The sequence below is a fragment of the Chelonoidis abingdonii genome, chromosome 1 (genome assembly GCF_003597395.2).
Source record: "Chelonoidis abingdonii isolate Lonesome George chromosome 1, CheloAbing_2.0, whole genome shotgun sequence".
Lineage (NCBI taxonomy): Eukaryota > Metazoa > Chordata > Testudines > Testudinidae > Chelonoidis > Chelonoidis abingdonii.
This window is the reverse complement of record NC_133769.1, coordinates 358084750-358108296: the sequence shown is the minus strand read 5'-3', so window position 1 is coordinate 358108296 and position 23547 is coordinate 358084750. Positions and strand designations below refer to the sequence as shown.

At 43.1% G+C, this 23547-nt stretch overlaps 1 protein-coding gene across 7 annotated transcripts in view; it reads right to left on the bottom strand.

The window, feature by feature from the left end:
- TENM4 (teneurin transmembrane protein 4) overlaps positions 1-23547 on the bottom strand; it is a 971473-nt gene that overhangs the window by 164526 nt on the left and 783400 nt on the right. For all 7 annotated transcript variants that reach the window (XM_075061790.1, XM_075061784.1, XM_075061786.1 and 4 more), the window contains 2 exons: positions 20676-20870; positions 13392-13592 (listed from right to left, as the gene is read on the bottom strand). In XM_075061790.1, coding sequence (XP_074917891.1) covers positions 13392-13592; positions 20676-20870 — 396 coding nt within the window. The remainder of the gene's footprint in view (positions 1-13391; positions 13593-20675; positions 20871-23547) is intronic.

The following is a 23547-nucleotide window of genomic DNA, read 5'->3' as shown; positions in this document are numbered from 1 at the left end:
TCTCATAGCCGAGAGACAGACAAAAGACACACACAAAGGGACACACACCCAAACATTCCCTCCCTGAGCTTTTAAAAATCCGGTTTCCTGATTGGTCCTCTGGTCAGGTGTTTGGTTCTCTTTGTTAACCTTTTACAGGTAAAAGAAACATTAACCCTTAGCTATCTGTTTATGACACAAGTGAACTGTGCAAAAAAAAGTTTGAGAACCATTGATCTAGACCATCTACCACTTTAATGTCTAATTTCCCTTTGCTGAGTAAAGTGAGTGAGGTGTTGGAGGCACGGTGACCAGCCATCCTGATATTATTGGGACCGTCCTGATATTTGGGGCTTTGTCTTATACAGGCAACAATTCCCCCTCTCCCAGTCCTAGTTTTGTCACACTTGCTATCTGATCACCCCAACTAGGGAAGAACTGTCTCATACTGCTCTTGGACTCATCCCAACTGGATCTGAGAACAAGATAGATTGCAGAGATAGTGCTAGCTGCACACACATACTCAGTCTGCCAGACATCTCAGCAGCGCCCTACATAAGAGAGAGCATCGAGCAATAGAGGTCAAATCTGACTTCTGACACAAGGTCACAGGTGGGTGCAGACAGGTTTGCCGCTCACACTGCTCAGAGTGGACTTTCAGTTGTAAGCAAGTGACCTATTTGAGTTTTAAAAGGCAGGAAAATCTCCTGCCTTTTTGACAACCTCTCAGGCTGCAGGGTAAGGGCCAGTTATGACCGTGCAATACTGGGGACAGAGGGTGCAGAAAGCCCTATGTTTCTTCTCCCCAGTTTGGGGAGACCCCAATTTGGTTGACTGTGTTGGCTGACCTTTTCATAGTTATAGCCGGGCCCGTTGGTCCCTGTGATGCACAATATTCACCTTTCCCCAGAGCAGCTCTGCCTCAGCAGTGGCATATGTTAGCCTCAGCTTGGGGAGGTAGTGCCAATCGGAGCCAAATATAACTTGGCTGAGCTGAACCTGCTTTGTTCCCTAAGATGGAGATTTTGCATTTAGTTAAACAGGGAGGTTTAGAGCTACACGAATCAGCATGTCTTGATTACGTAGGGCCTAATTCTGAAATCCTGACTGCTGCAAAACACCCACTTAAAGCAATGGGAGTAAGGTCCTCAGGGTACGCTTGTAGTACTGGTTCTGCATCAGAGCAGACTCTGATGGTATCTTTCAGGGTCCATCTCTGAAGCCCTTCTGCCAAGCAAAGTCCTATTGCCTTTGATGAAAGTTTTATAGGCAGGAGGGCTGCAAGAGCAGTGAGATGTACAAGTTACAAGTTGATGGGGGATCACTTAAAGCGGTTTCTGAAAATACAGCAGTGTCTCAAATCTTCTTTTTAAGTCATTCAGATCTGAAACGAATGGAAGTTTATCAATTTCAGGGGCTATTACTCAGGATTTTGTTCTTTTGCTTTATCCTATGTATCTTGGAGCCAAGAAGAGAGGGAAATGGCAAACCAGTGCCCTCCTGGGCACAGCACTAACAGCTCTGCACTGCAGTGATATGTAGGCCTATTTTTTATGACAGCTGATGTAACATCTGTCTCATACAGACACATTCTCGCTCCTTAATGAAGGGAATGATGGTTTAAAGGTGGAATTACGCAAGCATTTTGCAGAGACGGATTTTTATTTTGGTGGCCTTGGAGGTAACATGAATTCAACATGAGGTTTTGTTTTGTAAGGTTGACACCACTGAGCCTGAGGGAATCAATTTTTAATCACACATGTTGTGTTAATCCTGGTGCTGTTTGACCAATGAGATATGACACTGTCTGATAAAATATATTAGAGCTGCTGATATTTCAAGAAGCGCATGCATGTGTGTATGTGTGTGTATACATAAAATATCTGTCTGTAATAATCCCCCGCAGTCTCTGATGGAAAAAGCCATTAGGGAAAATAAAGAGACATTTTATTTGCTTTTCTTCTTTTAAACTTAATCTTTCCTGTTCTCTATTTCTCCTAATTGGACTAAATAAAATACACACATTTCAATGAACCCAACACGTCAGAGGTGGGGGAAAAACAATTAGCCCGCTGCCCAAAAGGTCGTTGAATTGCTAACTTGTATGATTCAACTATAATAAATGAAATCAATCAATATTTTAATAATACCTTCACCTGACATAGACTCTTAAATCCAGTAATCTCAGGGTGCTTGTAAAATGGCAAAGAAAGAACCCTGAAATCAATGGGTGTCTTTCCATTGCCTTCAATGGGGTTTGCATAGCTTTTAAGTCCCTAGCCTGCCCTCAACAGAGAATCATCATCATCATCACTCCCATAACCACATTGGTCCTTGGGGCACCATCACTGATAAACAATCAACCTATTGTCTCCACCCCTGACGATTGTGTGTCAGTGCTTGAGTCTCCACGAAGTACATTCCTGTCCACTCTTTTATGCTACCAAGCCATCTCTTCTTCAACAGAGAATACAGGTTCTGAATTAGCATTTGAACTTGCCGCTTTATCTCCTACACCTGTCTGTCTCTATTGTTTCCCTCCAGAATGTCTTATGACCTAACTCCTCAGGTCGGTTGTGTCTCTGTCTGTCTCCCTCCCCCAGCTCCCCTCCCCACACTTCCCTTACGTCCCAGGACTGCAGGTTTCTAATAGGCTGGGTCAATAAAAAGCTCTGCCACCTGTTACAAACTTTTAGTAACTAAGCCTTGCAACATTTTTACCTCAATTTTTCAGATGATGAAACTGAAGTACAGTGAGGTTAAGTTGTATCTCCCAAATAACATTGTTAGGCAGTGGCAGGAATGGAATGGAAGAGCCCTGACTCCCTGTTCCTTGCTCTGACCACACAACTTCATGGCCATTGATTTTATGTTCCACCTATCAATTCCGGTTTGCCATAGACACAGCATAATTTCTCTTACTGCTTTGCCCAGTCCAGATGTAACGGTTTCAAGTAAATATGACAGATGCCAACTCCATATACAAGTCACTGGGTCAATTATGTACTAGTTCCTGAAACTGAGTCCACTGAGTGTATGCGAGTCGATGTGTAGCAGTCATTGTCAACTATGTCAACTCTGTAGATGAGTAAATAAATGGACCAGAGAGCATCATTTTTATTAGTGCTTTTTACAGTCTAGTTTTAGATGTCTCAAGTAAAGCCAACAGATGTCAGCTAGAGAACAGGAAACAATGTGGAAATCACTGTGTTACACATTTTACAAAGAAAGAGTGAAAGAACTGGTGGAGCTAAGACAGAGAGGTACATAGATGAGACTTTCAAGGATGCAGCATAGGCAGTTTGACAGCCTTTGTGCCATTGAGGAGGATGAAAGTCTCAGGGAAGGAGAATATTAAGTTGGAGCAGAGAGAAATGATCCCATTGTTGTGACCCTCCTTCCAGATGATGTTATAGTATCCTTTCACACTGCGGTTACCCCTCCAGAAGAGGGGACCCCGATTATTAAGAAAAGACAGGTAAAAGTGATGAGGAATTCAATTATTAGAAACATAGACAGTTGGGTTTGTGATAACCTGGGGAACCTCCTGGGGAATTGCCTGCTGGGTGACTTCTCAGGACATCTAGATAGACTTATGTGCAGTGCTGGGGAGGAGACTGTGATCACAGTACATGTAGGTACCAATGACATAGGGAAAGGTAGGTGAAGTCCTGGAGGCCAAATTTAGGGTGCTAGGTAAGAGATTAAAGTCCAGGAGCTTCTTGTTAACATTTTCGAAATGCTTCCAAGCTCCTTGCACAGGGCCACTTAGAGAGGCAGAACTACAGGGGCTTAATGCATGGATGAGATGATGTTGTTCAGCAGCAGGATTTAGATTTATAATGAACTGAGGCACCTATAGGGGAGGAAGAGCATGTACAGAAAGAATGGGCTTCAGCTGAACCAAAATGGAACCAGATTGCTGGCATGTAAAATTAAAAAGGTCATAGAGGAGTTCTTAAACTAAGGGCTGGGGAAAAGCCAGCGGGTGCAGAGGAGCACACGGTTCAGACAGAGACCTCCCTTATGGGAGGATTTATTAAAGGAAAAACTCTATATGCCAGGAAAGAGAAGACGACTGAAGTTGATAAAACACAGGTAGGAACTAAGAGAAACAAACAAAAAGGAGTCCCATTCAACTACATTGCATGAACACAGCTAAATATGGACAGATTTTATAAGTGCTTGTATACAAATGTTGGAAGTCTAAACACTAAGACTCTGGGAAGGTGCTACCTGGAAAATACATGATACATATGATAGTATAGTATCTCTCACTAGGTTCATTTTATAATGTGTAATAAATTTCATCAAGAGGCAGAACAGATTTCTCAGGGAAAACTGGATCTGAACAGATATCAAAAGGGTTACAAGAAGAGTGGAAGCCACATTACGTAGAGCCTCCATAACTTGGATCTGACTTTCAAGCAACTGCCACCATGTTTCCCTGTTCTGCTGAATCCTGATTATTCAAACATATCTGATGATGTGTTAAGTAGCTTAGAAAACTGGGTGTCAAATTCAATTTTGTGACAGAACATTAGCTTATAGGTGCCTCCTCCTCTCTCCCTTCCCCTGGCTAAACAACAAGCAGGTTAAGAGACCTTGCTCTTTGGAAGCTGCATTATCTGCCGTGCTCGGAGGGAACGGCCCTGGGCTGGGGCTCGTTAAGAAGTGCAGCGAGTTGGCGAGGCCCTGATACGTGGTTTCTAAATTTTCCCTTCTGCAGTGAGCTGTTTAGCTGAACCCTGCTGCAAAGGGACTCTTATGTTTGTTTATGCTATCTTGCTGAGAAGGAAGAGGTTGTCTAGGTTTGTTTTCCTTCTCCTTTTGGCCCTACCAAAAGGGAACCCCTGAGTTTACCTCCCTTCCCAGGAGAAACAGAAATATTGATTTGGGATCCTCCTGCAGAGGGAAATAAACTGCCAGCTTGCTGGGAAGAAAGGGATCCCACAATGACTGTCCCCAGAACAAAAAGAGAAAAAGACTGGTTTAAGATGCATTTTGCATTTTTCCCCCTCTAAAAGGTTAATGGCCCAAGTGAGTGTGGCTGCTGCCCTTCCAAAGACTGCTCCTGCAACTGGCACAGACTTCAAAAGATATGGCACTGAACAAGCCATTAAAGTCTTCATTCTTTCCATAAGATGTAGAACAGGGCAGAATTTGCAAACTGCACTGAGCTCTTTATATACGGCAGCAAAACCAAACTCCAAACTACCATTAAATAAATAAATATACAACAGAGCAACACAAATCATTCTAACAATATTGCTGACTCATGTAGAACTAAGTATCTCATCATGCTTTCCTTGTGGCCCAAGACTCCCACAGAAGTCAGATTAAGTCTACCTATTTATCATAGAGATTCAGAGATTTTAAGGCCAGAAGGGACCAATAAATCATCTAGTCTGACCTTCCGCATAATACAGGCCATAGAATTGCATCCATTTACTCCTGTGTTGAGTGCAATAACCGGTGTTTGACTAAAGCATCTCTTCCAGAAAGAAATCTGGTCTTAATCTGAAGACTTCAAGAGATGGACAATTCACCATTTCCTTTGGTAGTTTGTTCCACTGGTTAATCATCCTCTCTGTTTTCACCCCATGTTCCTAACCATGGTGTCTCAGAAAAAAAGCTATCCTTAGGAATTAGCAGTCTCTGCAGACAAAGTCTTTTGGATCGCACTGAATTCTAACCATATGCTTAACTGCCTTGCTGAATAAGGATTTGATTTAACACGTTTCAGTGTTTTGCTGCATTAGGGTTTTATACCAGTGTGACTGACCACAGAATACAGCCCCTGGTTTGTATATTTTTTCTGTTTCCTTTGTTTCTATATTATGGAACTATAAACAATATTTAAACAAACAAAAAAAGAATTTGACATATCTTCTTGGTTGTGGCCATGTGCTGTTACATATACTGATATTCTTTCACACTACATTTTAATCTCTCACTCATTCGGTGAGTAAATCTGTCCTTCAGAATCCAGGCAGCAATCCACTAGAGGTGTCCAGGTTATAAATGGGTCTTTATAAATGACCTTAGCTGTAATTGTAGCTGTGAGGCAAAGCACAATACCCTTAACGTTACATGTGGTTCTATGAAGAATGAAGCCTTGAAGTGATGTTGCTGAAGTTTCTCCTGTATAACCTCTGCCAGAGAAAATTTACACTACAAGGATTTATGAATGTGGTAGAAGCAAAGGTTGTGTGTTTACATATGATCTTACAGGTGGTCGTATGTAACCAAAGTTGGGATGTGTGCATGTTCGAATGTAGAAGCAAAAATTTTCCAAACTCATCCTTGCAATCTTAAAACCACTATGTAATCTCAGAGGAAGAATTCAGAATTCAGTTGTGAATCATGCTGCAAAACTGCTGAAAGTTCTCTTCTCCTCTCCCACTTACACATGTTTCAGTACAAGGAATCAAAGATGTCAATGTTGGGGGAAAAAAACAAGAGTAAATCACCCAGTCTGTCCTCTTGCCAGTGCAAGACTGTTCCCTACACAACATATGCAAGACCTTTGGCTAATCTAGTGTTAAATGTCACAGATGAATGGACTTCCACATTTTTCTTTGGAAGAATATTCTTCAACTAAGTCGATTTCACTTGTAAGAGGATTTTCTTGCTATTCAGTCTAAATGTCAGTTTTTTAAATTATGTCCCATCACTCCTGGTTATAACCCCATGAACCACCTTAAATAGTTTCTCCCCAGCCTTGGAGTTTATACTCTTGAAATACTTGTAGACAGTTAACATGGTCCTACTCTCCACACACTTCAGTAATCCCTTAACTAAACTCAAGGCCGGCCCACAATGTTTTGGCACCTGAAGCGGGAAGCTCAAATGACATCGCCAAAATCCCCTCGCTTGGGCCAAAACTTTGAAAGGTCTCAGTTCTGCCTTCTAACTGTTCTACTCCTCTCATGGTACTGCTCTGCTACCTACCCCAATAAAGAAGAACTAACAACTTAAAAATGCCTTCTTCAAACATTTTAAGTAGTACTTAACTTTCAAACGTCTGAACAGCAAATGTAACTTTTCTTGTCTACATAGTAAGCACTGGCATTTTTATCTGTGTGAATAATCAAAATGGTGCTTCTGCGCCTTCTTGGTTGCAAAGATTTGAACTGCTTCCTGAAGGTCGACAGTCTGGGCCAGCTCATGCTCTATTGAGATGGATGAAAGGCCGACGAGCCTCTCCTGTGTCATTGTGGAGTGTAGACGTGTTTTTATTAACATCAGCTTGGAGAACCTGCGTTCTCCACTGGCAACTGTTACAGGAACTGTTAAAAGTAGGTGCAGAGCTACAAAAGCATTTGGAAAGAGGGTGGTCATCTTATTTGTACACAGATATTCTAGAACAGTCTTTAGAGTTGATCCTGCTGAAATGCATCTTACAAGTTCATCACCTAAATCACTCGCATCAATATCACACTGGGGGTGCTAGAAAGGTACATAAGAGGCTCCTCCTCCTCACTCATGTCATCATGTCTCAACTCTGCCTCTAGTGCCCTGCATTGCTGGTTTAGGTCTTCTTTAGGTATAGTGAGGAATTTTGGATTATCATACAACATAGCAACTATACTTCTGTGTTCCTTGAGCTGCATGAAACATTCTTCAACTAACTGTATTGCATAATCTACCACCTGGTTAAAGAATTCATCTTTGAACTGTTGTTTGGGGTCTCTTATGGGATTATCCCGTGCCTTGTAATCAAAATGTCTTCTTCTTTGGTGACTCTTGTATTCCTGAATGGGTGGGAAAATAGCTTCAGTGTAAAGTTCCTCTGCCAACTTCTACACACTCTTCAGAATGTTTTGAAATCCCTCATCTGACTGGTAAGACTGTAGTATGACTTTGCTTTGTCCAGTTGTTCCATTGCTCCAGATATATCAAGGTCAACACCTTGGAGTCCCTTGCTTACAACATTTATTTCAAACAGTATGTCATGCCACAACAGTATGTCACAAAGAAATGTGAAGTTATGTGTGTTTCTGGTGATTCCATTTCCCTCTGCCACTGTTCTCCCACAAACAGTTCCTATCATAGCATTATCCTCCATAATGGCAACTATAGCATCATCTATCTTCCCAATTTGGTGTTTGATGGACTTTATTGCCTCCACTCGACTTTCCCATCATGTGCACCCAGTGGTTAACGGTCAGAGCAGATGTGCCAGATGTTGCTCAAAATTTGCATCGATGAGTTGATGCAGAGAAAATCAATACATGCTTGAATATATTAAAAATCAGCAGCCTCACTAGAAGTTGATGCTGCATCACTGACCACCAAGTTCACATGAATGAGAACTGCATGGGACAAAAAAGCTCAAGGTTTAACTCTCGGATCTGAGTCTGCACTCCTCTGTTCCTTCCTCTCATATTGGCACATTATTGTTGCCCTGACCTACGTCAGCTACACAATTCCCGTATCTTCCAGCTTGTAAGAAGCACGTTTGTCATACCAGCTCCTGTGTATCCATTGTCAATACATTCTAGAAATGCTCCTACCAATCACCATTGCAGGGACATTTTCACTAGGTTCTGTTGTTGTTACAAACACACCATTAAGTCATTAGTTCCATATGGCTGATGTCAGGTGTGGAGTCCAGAATAACAGAGTAATATCTTGCTGAATTCGATCTACCACAATCTCCTGTTTGACTGTGTTGCTGAACTGTAAGATCTCTTTTGAAGGTTTTTCCAGTAGTTGTGGATATTTCTTGGCATGCTCTTCTGGCTCTGGAGTACAGCATCAATTCAGCCAGTCCCTCCATTTTAAGTAAGCTTTTCATGTTTGGATATACTGCTTTGAAGTGTGCCGTGTGATATGGTGCTGCTCACGGTTTATTGTAAGTTATGCACTATGCAGATTGTCCATGCAATTTGCGATCACTGTTGCATGTCTGCGATTAATAACTGACCTAGAGTGCATTCTTGTTGAGCTGTCTCATCTTATGGTTGTCTCTTTTCTCCTTGGATATCTTGATTTGGGTCGCAAGTGCTTCTCATCTAGGAATCTCTCTCGTAGATATTGCTGCTCTGCCCATGCCAGATATTTTTGCAGGTTTTTCCAGTCTCTTTGTTTCTTAGACTCAATGTGCGTTGGAACATTGCTGGAAGAGCTCCACCAAAACATTGTAAGTGGTATGAGCTTTCCCTGACATCTGGTGTGGCTAGTAGTATGAGGACGTGTGGGAAGAGCATGTTCGTGGAACTCGCAAATCTAATATTTTGCCCCCTGACATCTGGTGTGGTAGTGAAGTGTGGAAAGAATGTCTGGAATGCGAAATCTCAAATATTTGCATAGCCCGCGCTGCCCTCCCAGACTGCCGAGCTGGTGGACTGCTTTGTGACAGAAATGAGTCAACCTCAGTTGGGTGTACTTGCTAGACCAAGGGACATGGGTCCAAAACCCTGTGAAAGAGAGGTTGGGGACAGGTATTGTGCCTGGTGGTGCAGGCTCCTTGTGGAGCTAGAAGCACCAGTGCACCCCCCCTCTCTCGGATGTCGGGTTTTTTATTCCCTTAAGACTCTAGATACGGTTGCTGAGCTGAACTCACTTTGGGCTAATGGTGCACTACCAGGTGGCTCCATACTATTGCTGAGATCACTAGAGCTGAAATCACAAAAGAGCTGAAATTACTGAGCTCGGAGCACTGAGTACTGTGCTACATAGTGGGGAGCCTGAAGCTATACTGTGGAACAGAGCAGCTGCGGAGTGGAGCAGTTTATGGGATGGCTGGAGCGACAGGACAGCTGGTGGAGCGGCTGGCAGAGCGGAGTAGTTGTGGGGCGTGTGAGCAGCCCACAGAGCGAGCGGAGCCGAGCAGTTTGCAGGGACACCTGGAGCAGCTCACGAGCAGCTGGTGGAGCGGAGCAGTTTGTGAGGACGCGGAGGAGCAGAGTGGAGCAGCTGGTAAGGCGGAGCAGTTCGTGAGAAGGCGGAAGCAGACCACGGAGAGGCAGGCAGTTGGCCTGGACCACGTAACGTGCCCCTTTCACCCAGGCTGGGAGGACCTCTACAGATAGACTCTTGAATTCTGGGTGGCATTCAGAGACTTTTTGGTTGTTGGACTTTGGAGTGATTGGACTTAAGACCCTAAGGGAAAGGACATGCCAATGTACTTGGGGGTGTTATGGTTTGTGATAACTCTGTTTGTGGTGTTTCTCAATGGGATGCCGCATTGATCCTTCCTTATTAAAAAGATTTCGCTACACTCAGACTCCGTGCTTGCGAGAGGGGAAGTATTGCCTCCTAGAGGCGCCCAGGAGGGTATGGTATGTAAGTGTCCCAGGTCACTGGGTGGGGGCTCGAGCCGGTTATGCCTTGTGTTATTGAAACGGAACCGCTGGATACTGAACCTGGCCCTTGTTGCTGCCAACTCAGAGGGGCAGAAGGGTTACAACAGTATGCAGTATTCTGGGTTTCTGAGTACATAAGCCATGGCCTCTCCACTTTGTCACCATTAGGGATTTCATGCCGGTAATGTGTTGGATGGAAACTTCTATTTTCATTGTCTTTGGGGAACATGACGTTTTTCACTTCCTTGTACTGCATGGGCCATAGCAAGTCCTTCAGGCTACTGCTCAAGTGGGTCCACCGTCCTGGATCATCTACACTTAAGGAACTAAACTCAGCAGCACCTGTTTCTTGCGCCTCCACCACACTCTTCTCTGATCTACACTTTTCTTCAGGAATGTGCATGGCTACATCCATTTGAGATGGAGATACGGATGCTGTAGTAGCTGCCAGGTCACCTGCACTCTGACTAACGGGAAGATCAGGCATCTCCTCACCACTCACATCCTCACTGGGGCTGGAAGGCTCACAGTGAACATTTGTGTCTATGTATCTCAGCAGAGCTCCTTCCTGCTTAGATAGAAAAGCTTCCTTTGCTTTCTTTCTTTTTCTGAATGCTGCCTCAGAGGGGTGTTTTCTTCTTTCATTCATGACTGCTGTTCTGTGCCAGCTATAGTGGCTCTCAACACAACTGAAGGGGACAAATAAGCAGGCTGGTAGCAGAGCCTGAGTGAGGGAAGACATCAGCGTCTGAAGGGCCTAACTGGCTCCTACTACTTCAACTGACTGCCTGTTCTCCTCAAGCGGGTTCAGGAAAGCAGCAAGAAACAAGAAGCTCCCTGAGAAGCTTGTGCTGACCAGTCCAGGCTCCTGGGGGTGCTAGAGAGGTACATAAGAGACTCCTTCTCCCCTCTCTCCCTGCAGCTCCTGCTGCTTTCTGTTATTCCCTCTCATCTTTTCTCCTGCCTGCCCTCCTTCCTCCAGCACAGCACTCCACCATCTCTGTGCACCTAGAGCAGAGAAAATACACATGCACCAGCAGCAGACAATTTTCTACACTCAGGGTCCTAGTGGTGCCCCCCCACAACAGTCTGGCACCTGAGGCAGCCACCTCAGTTCGCCTCATGGTAAGGCCAGCCCTGGCTAAACTATTCTTATTTATTCAACTTGTCATATTTACTCCCACATCAATCCTTCCAGTTCTCTTAAGAGTGTATTTTGTTTTTTTTTTTGCTCTTCTACAAATTAATTTAAGTTGCTTGACAATACAGATGCCCCCCGGGTTACGCAAACCCAATTTATGCAAATCTGCACTTACAGAAAAGGTTCCGGAGGCTAGAAATAGTTTGATTTATTTTTTTGTGTGTGTGATGGTCAGGTATATGTTTCCGACTTATGCAAAATTTGAGTTAGCAAAGCATTCCGCAACGGAATGCTTGCTTAAGTCAGGGAGTGTCTGTACCGCAGTGCCCAGAACTATACTCTATTTTTTGTGGCTCAGTTCCTCAACAGCTGTATAGGGTAAAGAAACCACTACAGATGTAGTCAGCAGCTGTCTTCTTTATACTTCTATCTGAGAGAACACAGAACAAAGGCCAAGCAGACTATAGCTCCAGAGTTCCAAACTAACGTGCATATGGTATTTCCAGGATGCCATTTAAAGACTGGGTTATTCTTACAAAGAAGGGAGAAAAAGCTTGTGTATCATTTTTCTTGAGTCTCTGTTTCAGATACCTACTGCTGGTTTCCAAGAAGCTTCCTGTTTAGCTGGGGAATGAGAAGTCTAAGCTCCAATATGTTAACAACCTGGAGATGTCATGTAAAAATACTTTCTCTGGTAGGTGTTTGCACCTTTCAAATACTTGCAGGCATTTATGTCCCTTCTTGCATGATCTTTCACAAGTGCCTACAGTTCTTCATATTAAGGCTTATTCTCTAGTTCACAGCCTACAACAGGGGTGGCCAACCTGTGGCTCCAGAGTCACATGCGGCTCTTCAGAAGTTAATATGCGGCTCCTTGTATAGGCACCAACTCCGGGCTGGAACTACAGGCACCAACTTTCCAATATGCCGGGGGCTGCTCACTGCTTAACCCCTGGCTGTGCCACAGGCCTGCCCCCACTCTACATCTTCTGCCCCCTCCCCTGCAGTGCTCCTCCCCTGCAGAGCCTGCAGTGTCCTTGCTCCTCTCCTCAGCCCCACAGAACCTCCCACACACCACGAAACAACTGATCAGGAGGTATGGGGAGGGAGGGGGAGGCACTAATTGGAGGGGCTGCCGGTGGGCGGGTGGCACTGGGAGCGGGGAGCGGCGGGAGCTGACGGGGGGACTGCCGACGTATTACTGTGGCTCTTTGGTAATGTACATTGGTAAATTCTGGCTCCTTCTCAGGCTCAAGTTGGCCACCCCTGGCCTATAACATACTTCAGCTACATCTACATTACAGCTGGGATTGACCCACTGAGATCGAGCCAGTGGTGGTCGATTTAGCGGGTCTAGTGAAGACCCACCAAATTGACTGCAGATCGCTCCCCAGTCGACCCCTGTACTCTACCCCGATGAGAAAAGTAAGAGAAGTTGACGGAAGAGTTTCTCCGGTTGAACCCCCGCAGTGTAGATCCCGTGGTAACTTGACCTAAGATACATCGACTCCAGCTGTAGTGTAGGTCGACTTACCCCATAGTGTAGACATGGCCTTCATTCAAACACTAGAGGAAGAATAGACCCGAGGTAGAATTGCCATCTCTAAGGCTTCTGTTGTCTTTTCACTGTTATATGATTGTGAGATTACCAAGTATTCTTTAGTCAAACACCAAACCCTACAAAGTTTGGAAGCTACAAAATTTCATCAAGAATTAACAACACAACAGGCAACGATATGCAACCTGTAAATTAAATTCATAGCAATATAATGAACAGTAGCCGGCCTAGGTAGCTTTAATGGGGCTATTACTATACATTCACCAACAGAAGCAGAATTATTTATGTGGCTGAGTGATAGCAGTTATGCTTCTAGTCATGCCCAGTTTGCAGTGCATGTTTGCAGACCCAACTGCTAATATTTTATAATTTTTTTTAAAAAAGTCACTGCTACAATTACCGATTGAGCAATCGTGTCCAGTCCAGTTGGGATCGCAGCTGCAGAGCCCGGTATCAGGCAGAAAGGTCCCATGTCCGGAGCACTGGTCCATACAGGTAGCTCTTGGTGTCTCGCAATTCGTTCCTCCCCAGCCAACGGAACAGTGACATTCTCCCCGTACGCATACTCCTCGTCCAGAACAGGTGGGATCCATGCAGTCCACTACATTTGGCGGGGGGGGCGGGGGGGCGGGGGAAGAGACAGAAGAGATAAAAAGTTCCGGAATGACCCATTTTGATATTTATAGTTTACAATACAGTAGCATCTTGTGGCTATGCAGTCAAATGAGACAAAGACAGCTCCCACCCCAGGAAGCTCTCAACAGCTGCTTTGCACTTCAGAAATTTCTGCACAAGAAATAAGATGGGATTCTGGAAAGAACAAAAGTAAAACGAAAACAAAGGAATGTTACATGGTGAAATCCATTCTTATGCTCGTACTAATAAATTGTATGTCTAGTACCAACTGGAGGCAATTACATTTATAATGATAAAATAATAATAAATACTTTGGAACTATAAAGCATCTTACTTTATTGTATTATAATCATATGAATAATAATAAATATTATTAATACATTCAAGGATCTCAAAGCACTGTATGGACATGAATTAAGCCTTACAACACTCTAGGCACTAACCCCATTTTATAATAGGGAGACTGAGAATACGCAACTTGCTCAGACCATTACAGAGCTGGGAATATGAACCCGCACATCCAGCCTCCCTGCCTACACAACAGATACTCTCTCCACTCACCTCCATGAAAGGTGAGAACAAGTGGACTATCAGCTTAACCCCAAGATGGAAATCATTTCTGTTTCACTTATGTATTATAATACGTGGTTACAACACACCTGTCTGACACAGTGGTTACAATCTTTATTCCAAATATTTATCTATTTCTATAAAACGGACAATGCTCCTCCCCCACCATTTCTAATGCAAGTTATGAATGGCTAGATGCTCAGAAGCTGCAGTGATCAGTGTGAGCTAGTAGACAGAAAGGTTAATCTTTGTGTTTGGAGCCACTAGTAATACTGATGTTACCAGAACAGTATGATGCCATGTTAACACTAAAAGGACGTTATAAATGTTGTTTTCTGGTATAGGGTAATGTTCAGAAACTATATTAAAACCCACTCCACTGAAAGGGATTTCCAATTTAACTATTTCTCTCAAGATATCAGCGTAGCCCAGTTTCAGTGACAGCGAAGGGCATGAACAGCATCTTAGTTGAGACATTATTAACATCATTTCTGTTTAATGGGAATGCATTTGAACGGTGTCATTAAGTTGATGATACTCAATCAGATATTACATTGTTGTGGAATTCGGAGCTTTGGGCTTCTAAGGTCTGGTCTACACTATGCATTTAATCCGAATTTAGCAGTGTTAAACCGATTTAACCCTGCACCCGTCCACATAACGAGGCCCTTTATATCGATATAAAGGGCTATTTAAACCGATTTCTCCACTCCTCCCTGACGAGAGGAGTAGTGCTGAAATCGGTAGTGCCATGTCGGATTAGGGTTAGTGTAGCCGTAAATGGACGGTATTGGCCTCTGGGTGGTATCCCACAGTGCACCATTGTGACCACTCTGGAAAGCAATCTGAACTCGGATGCACTGGCCAGGTAGACAGGAAAAGCCCCGCGAACTTTTGAATTTCATTTCCTGTTTGCCCAGCGTGGAGCTCTGATTCAGCCATCAAGTTGCAATGCAATCCAAATAACAGAAAAGAGCTCCAGCATGGACATACGGGGAGAACTGGATTTGATCATTTATGGGGAGACAAATCTGTTTCTATTAGACTCCGTTACAGAAGAAAAATGACAAAGCATGAGAAAAATCTTCAGGCTATATAAGACAGAAGCCACGACACAGTGCTGTGTGACAAGCGTGACGGAAGCCAAAGAATCAAATGGACGCTCATGTGAGGGAGGGAGGGGTACTGAGGATCCAGCTATCCCACAGTCCTGCAGTCTCCGAAAAGCATTTGCATTCTGGCTGAGCTCCCAGTGCCTGAAGGGTCAAAACATTTTCCGTGGTGTTCAGGTATATGTGTAATTTACATCCTTCCCTCCCCCCCCCGAAAGAAGGGAAAAAAGGTTTCTCGCCTTTTTCAATGTCACCCTTGTCTACTGCCTGCGCTGGCAGCGGTTCTGCGGCGCTGACACCAGATCCCTTCCTGTGGAGACGGTACAATATGATGTATCCATCGCATCAGCCCGTTAGTGCTCCTGGCTGCCGCGATGAGGTCGCCGGGGCGCCTGGGTAAAAATGATGACTCGGCATTCCGCGCAGATGGTACAGAACGCTGGTAGCTCTTCATCATAGCAACTGGAGGCTGAGCTCCATAGCCCCTCTTTCATGTCTAAGAAGATTCTGCCGCCTGGATATCATAGAGCTGGAGCTTCCTCCCTCATTTATCTCATTAAAAAGTCGTGTTCTTTCCTGCATTTTTTATATCTATTCTATCACACAATGGGGGGACACTGCCACGGTAGCCCAGGAGGGTTTAGGGAGGAGGGAAGCAACGAAGTGGGGTTTTGCAAGGGCACCCCTAGAATTGGCACGCAGCTCATCATTTCTGCGTGATCCTGGCTCTGAACACAGAGAGGCTGTGCTTCGTGGTTCTCTAGACACTTGCCCCATATTGTAGGCAAGACTGACTCTACTTTAGACAAAACATAAAGGAAGTGGAATGAGCCGCCGGGGAAGTCATTCTTCATTGTTTGTTCATGCGCTCACCGTACGGGCCGACCTCAGCGAGGCCCAAACTAGAAAGCAGCCCAGACAGCAGCAACCGGGTATCAGAACAACTGATAAACCGCACACTCATCGCCAATTTACAATGCATGGCAGACGTTGCAATAGAGATTGGTAACTGTCGCTCACCTACTTGCAGAGGCAAATGAATGCTTGCTGTGTAGTAACTGAGCATACCGCATCCCCACAGCATCCAGGTACACATACCCGGGTGACGTGAGAGCAAAAACGGGCTCCATGGTTACTATGGCTATGGTCTGCCAGGGCAATCCAGGGAACAAAGGTGCAAAAATGCATTGTCTGCTGGGGTTTGCGTTTCATGGAGGAAAGATTGAGTGATGACATTTACCCAGAATCACCCGCAACACTGTTTTTGCATTGGGATCTCAACCCAGAATTCCAATAGGCGGGGGAGACTGCGGGAACTATGGGATAGCTACGGGATAGCTATCCACAGTGCAACGCTCCGGAAATCAACACTAGCCTCAGTACATGGAGGCACACCGCCGAATTAATGTGCGTAGTGTGGCCACATGCACTCGACTTTATACAATCCGTTTTACAAAACCAGTTTATGTAAAATCGGAATAATCCCGTACTGTAGACATACCCTAAGAGAAATTTCCAAATAGAGATTAAGACCCTGATTCAGTAAAACATATAAACACGAGCTTAACTTGAAGACTGTGCTTAAGACCTGTGAACTTCAGTGGGATTTGAGATCATGCTTCAAGTTAAGTCACATGCTTGCTTATTTTGCTGACCCAAGGTATAAAAGAAGAAAGAGAGATGAAATGTTATTGAATTCCTTTTACTTCTGTACTTTTATTTAATCAAATATTTAATTTTTAGTCAGTCTCTTAATAGAGCTGACAGACAATCCATTTGGGCGTCCTACTTAAGATGATCCTATTGCACAAGAAGTCTATGCCACTAAAGTGCCACTTAATGTAAGTGGTGCAAAGAGGCCTTCCATTGACTGACTGCCCCTAGGTGAATTTCATCCACCAACTGAAACATACAAAACCACAAGGAATGGAGGAACTGATCATCTGTTTATATAAAAGCACATAGGGCACGTGAGAGGAAGAAAAGTCCCATCAAACTATTCCCATCTCTTGAAACTGCCAGTGGCAGTGCCCTGCGGATCAATGACAAGTGTCAGGCTAAGTTGCGAGGGCAGATTTGCCCAACTGCTCGCTCTAATACAGCAGAACACAGTGCGGTCACAGCATATACTGACAGGTTTGAGGTTGTGTTTTTCCTTTAGGGTTAATGAGAATTCCAATGACCTGCTTAAGTTCCAGACACCTTGAAAGGAAACACACCAGCCCATTAAGCTACTCTGATAATTCCCTAGATTCACAAAGCCTTCTGGCTCTGACAAGCAATGGCTCAGCAATTACTATACTGAGGCATTTTCTGTTTCATAGGTTCCTGGCCCTCTGCTCATAGCTGGAACAACCTTTGAGAATCACAAGATGCTGGAAAGGATGAGCCTATAAATCTCTTCCACTATTAGTGAGCAGGGAGCTAGGGTTCCAATTTTAGCTTGAGACCCTTGGAGCCCTGGCCCTGTTCTTGCTCAGCAGTAATAAGTACAAAAGAGACTATGAAACAGACTAACCGAATCCTAGGTTCTCAGCAGATGGTTTGAACACAGAGAACAAAGATCACAGGCTAACTGACAAGAGGCTACCTCCAAGCAATTAATCATTCCCTGTGAAGGTCGATTGGGAAAAAAAGGTAACTTTTAAATGGGGCTCCATCACAGAAGGCCAGCACTCTGCTTCCTCAGCTCTAACACGGAAGATTATAGAGGGGGAATGTGTGTGTACCAGAAGCCCCCATTTATCATAATCCCAAGGCCATTTTTCATGTTGAAATGAGCCCTTTCAAAGGATGTCACAAACAATGGAAACTTTAATCTTGCCCTTAGTAGCCATCTCTTTTTTAAGCATTCTCCATTGTAGCAAGGACCCTTGGACAGGATTAGGGACTTGTGCTCTCTTCTTCTATTGCTTTGGTGGTTTTTGAGGATAATGGGACTTCTTTTTTTTCAGGGAGCTTTGCTTGATAAACTAGTCACTTAGCTCAGGAAGAGAGGGAGGGTGGGGAAGGAGGGTACAAAGTCTAACATAGAAAACACAACAAACTCCAGAAATAGTTGAGTTTTGCATATATATTTGTTTTACAGGTTGGAAAACAGTCAGAATGGTCTAATTCCTATTGAGAAAGTGTCCCATTTCTGGCTTAAACCTTTTGCATAACCTTTGCCAGGGAGATAAATCAAGCAGCAAGCAATGCTATTGCAGAAACTACACTTTCCCCGACATGCTTCATTGGTCAGACAAGTTATTAGACTTATTTAGTACCCAAAAAGTAGCTTCTCATTTTTCATTGCTTAAATTTGTTCGTCCCCTGCTTTCAGTCCTATTGGCTTGGCCTATGCCTTATAAAATATGGGGCAATAAAACTTTAGAAGAGTGAAAAAAACAACCTATGTAAGATTGTTAACTGATGTTTTATGCACATTGCCGAACTTCTACGGGGGGGAAATAGGAAGAAACACTAGTAAGAAAACCCATTATAAACAAGGACACCAAAGAAACTGAGAAATAATAGACGGAATCAATACCAGAAGTCCCTTAATGAAAGAGAAATCAAAAAGTAAGCGCAATTTAAAAAAATGTATATCATTAGATTTTAAAAAGTATCCTGTAGATTTCCTATATGGCATATTACTAGGTCGATTCTCTCGCACGTCCCTTTGTGGCATAATACAAATTATATTTTGCATATGAAAAACAAATGTATAATAGAAAAATACTAAAACCTCATAAGAAAAACCGTGTTCTCCTTGTTCCTCATTCTTTTTCATGTTTCCACCTAATGGGACTGTGATACTGTGCCCTGCCCCAGTGATAATATAAAACAACTGAACTGGGTTTATTCTACTGCTTCAAATGTGGCTGGGGAAAGGAGGTTCATATTAAGAAAAAAACAGATCTTGCTCCATGTTCCATACATTAAACCTCGCTGACATCAATTGGGTTACTCATGCATCTAACTTAGGGCAGAATCTGACTCTGACTTTTAAATAGTTTCCATTTTGCCACATTTGTTTAGATACTAGTGATGATTTAATAATGAAGAGCCACAGTGACCTGCTTAGTGAATCTTTTCAGTTATAATAACTTTTGAGTTTTCTCTGCTTCCCAGATCTATGACACTGTTAGCATTTTTTAAGCCAAGGTAAATTTTCTCAAGAGGTGGCATAGTAGCATGGAATTTACACCATCATTGTATCCAACTAACAGTTACTGAGACACAAGCCATCTAATGCCAGAGCTCAACCCAGAATTCATTTTATGCTTCTAAGAACTGCCATTTGGGTACCAGAATCCAAATCAGCTTATTCTCATTGTCATTGTATAAAAAGTAACCAGCTGAGGGGATTCTTTATCTCACACTCACTGTAGCAATTGCAGGTAAATTATCGAGTGACATTCACTCTTGTTCAAAGGTCATGTCTCAAGCCTATGCACCATTTAAGGGGATGGATTGGCATTTGTGGAGAGATGAATTAAATCCAAAATGAACTGTCTTTGGGGTTTTCTGCATTATATTTTCAGAAGCACTGCACACTTACAACTTCAAATGAAGTCACAGCGGGAGCTATGCCACCTCTGAAAATCAGGCCCTTCTGGAGATTTCTCTCTAATTGACTGATTGAGGGATAACTTGTAAATATGGAAACAATTGTCCATTTTTTGTTTTGTTTGTTTGTATTTGTAAAGAACTGTTGCATTAAGAGGTGGTTCCGAATATGGGAAGATGAACATTTATCTTGTTTGCGTTCCATGATGCAGACAGGATGATTAGCTGCACAAAGTAACTAAATAATTGGCACCATACTTGGGAGACACAAAAATAACTGTAAATGAAAAAAATGTTTCAGAGCTAAATGGGAAGTGAAAGAAATGCATGGCAGATCCATTGAAATGATATCCGGTTCTGAAGTTCAGCTTAAATTCATGTCCTGAACACATCTATGCTTTTAAACTTGAAAGGAAGCAGGGCCTCTCACATACTCCACTGTTTTATATACGTAAGCAACCACTTGGCATAGCATGCCGTAAAAATACCCTCTTAAAGTAATTATACGTTTAGATGTGTAAATGGAAATGATGCTTTAATAAGAACACTTGAACGTGTGATCAGATGTTCTGGCCCCTCAACTCGATCTGTCTATCTGAAACGTTTGATGGCTTTTCACCCAATTACAGCACAAATATGACAGATAACCACAAGCTATTACAACATATCATTTTCATGTTCCATCCATTATATTTCTAAGGTGCCTATTACTGTGGTGTCTAAGTGCCAGAACTATTTAGTACCATTTCTACATATGTAAATTATAGATCAGCAATCAAACCAAAAAAGGCTAATTGAATGTAATTTGCAAATACCTTCTTCGCAGCTCTCCCCCTTGTACCCTGGATTGCAGATACAGGTCCCCACGATGCACGTGCCATGGTTATTGCAAGATACGTCAATACACTGGTTTGTTGGAACATCACATTCTGCCCCTTTCCAGCCACTGTGGCACAGACATCGCCCTTTCATGTACTGACCATTTCCACTGCACAGTACCGGACAAGATGCTGAGGGAAATGGAAAAGAAATAGCATTAAAACATACCTATGTTATATGTGGGTGAGGAAAGAACCTATTCTCTTCTTCATATATACTCTTCCACTGGGGTATCTCAACTCTGCCTTTAACACCAAGGGCAACACTTTTATATGGATCACACTCAGCTCTACATTTCTCATCTGTCTGTCTGACTGGAACCTCTTTGCTCTTGGTTACCTCAGACCTTTCTACAAGTGAATGCTTAAAACACAAAATCATGCTTCTGGGTGAAAATGCCTCTTTATTCTGGGTCCCTGATGTGTCTTACAGCAATATGGAGTCAGATCTTTCATTCAATCCCAAGATCAGAAGTACTGGAGTCCTCCAGGACCTTTAATCTTTTTTCCCCTTCCATATCTTCACTGTGTTTAGATCTGCTTTGCACTGTTTCTAGATCATCCGAATACTTCATCACTTCCTCGACCCTGACTCTGCTGCAAATCTTAGCTATTTATTAAGCGCTCCCCCATTTGTGCTATATAATTCCTGGTTTTATGGTCTTCTAGTTCTTTGCTGAGATGCAACCGGAATTCTGCAGCCGATTATTCTCACACTTCAGTTCATGATAGCACCTTGCCAGGTCCTCAGCCACCCTTTATGGCCATCAGCTTCACTAGCTCTTCATCTCCAAATACAAAACTGTCCTCTTGTTTTTCAAAATGCTTCTCTCTGAATATGTGTCCTGCTACTTCGTGCTCACAAACTCCACAGCTCCAGTCATGGACTCCCCTATGCTCCTCAATATGACTCTCCTTTACTGCCATGTCTAACTGGAAATGAGATGCTTCTTCTCTTCAAATACCATCTCAAAACCTAGAGAGACAAGGTGGGTGAGGTAATATCTTTTATTTGACCAACTTCTGTTGGTGAGAGAGACCAGCTTTCGAGCTACATGGAAATCTTCTTCAGGTCTGGGAAAGGTACTAAGAGTGTCACAGTGAAATACTGTACTAGATTGCACAGATAGTTTAGCATACCACTCACATCTCAAAACCTATTCACTTTAGCCAGGCTCCCTTTGCCACATTACTGCATCATTCCATTTTCTCTTCACTGAAATTCAGCTGCAAGGACACATGTATATCCCTGTTTTCTTTTGCCCACATCATCCTAGATGAGAGCACAGCTGGATAATCATTAGCTTACATGTCTGTCACTCACTAAAACATTTTCTGAACATTTTAGTGAAGAACACTATAGAGAAATTGTATACAACACTGTAGTCTGTATTGTAATCCACCTGCGCTAGACTTGGGCTGGATACAATGCCCCGTTTTACATTATTCCCGCATTTCAGTGCACATAGGAAGAGATATTCATTGTAGCTAAAGAAATCATCTCTCTATCTGTTACTATCCTCTCAGGATAGCATCACAATGCTTCTCCAGTGTTGCTTTCATGCCTCTCATTACAGGCAAGCCAGTCGGAGTATGTGAAAGCACCATGACATCAGTGGCCCAATATAATAAGTTACCACCACTGACATTGTATTAAACCTGCTTGATCTACAATGGAACATATTTTCCTGATTAAAATACAAGAGATTTACAGGGGAGAGGACCTTGGAAATGCTTGCTTGTTACAAAACAGTGCTTTATTCGCCTGAAATAAGGTACATTGAGAGTATGTGTGTCAAGTGCAACATTTGCAAGGTGATATCTATGTGTACAGCACAAGGCATAAATTGGGTAAGACGTATTAGGTGCTATACACTGCCCAGAACAAAAGCAGCTCTGTAATTTAACTTTTTAGCTGACCTGACTGAAGGTTTCCATTCACCTGTCTAAAATTTAAAACACTGAATAATGGAGCCTATTTCAAGGTACAAGGAGAAGATAGAGCCACAGTTTTCCTGAACAAGGACAAAGAATAATCCCCTTTAACCAGTGAGACTACACAGGTGCTAAGAAGGATTTACATGTGTTCTGACAAGACAGTTGATCACTCAGTACAAGATCAGATAAATTGCAGGCCACATGTGAGAAGGCTGGAGTGCTAAAGAGGCCTGTGTGAGAACACGTTCGTTCGTGACTGTCTCTAAACAGCTGCTGAGAATGACAAGGCAACAGTGATTGCAATGTCTCCTTTGTTGCATCCCACAATTATACGGAAAGCAGGGATTTTTGGAATTCTTTAACCCCTTCCCTTCGTACCTCATTTTAAAAACCATGTCTTTTAGCTGGACCATTATAGATGTGGAATCTTTATAATTCAGATTCTACCCAAACAGTGGTAAGGATGGTTTTGTGTACTCTTGTTTAAATTATGGTAATACCCTTGAACAAATATGATTGCAATGACCCAAACACTCATCATTTATTATAAAGCACAACATTAAAGAATATCACTGCAAAATACTTCATTCGTTTGCTTGGATCTTTACAAAATAAAAGAGCCCTTTCTCCCTTGCTCTAGGTGACCCTCGGATCGATCCAACATTCTAGCTCAGCAATATAAATCTACATAAGAACATAAGAACGGCCATACCAGGTCAGACCAAAGGTCCATCTAGCCCAGTATCTGTCTCCCAACAGTGGCCAATTCCAGGTGCCCCAGAGGGAGTGAAGCTAACAGGCAATGATCAAGTGATCTCTCTCCTGCCATCCATCTCCATCCTCTGATGAACAGAGGCTAGGGACACCATTC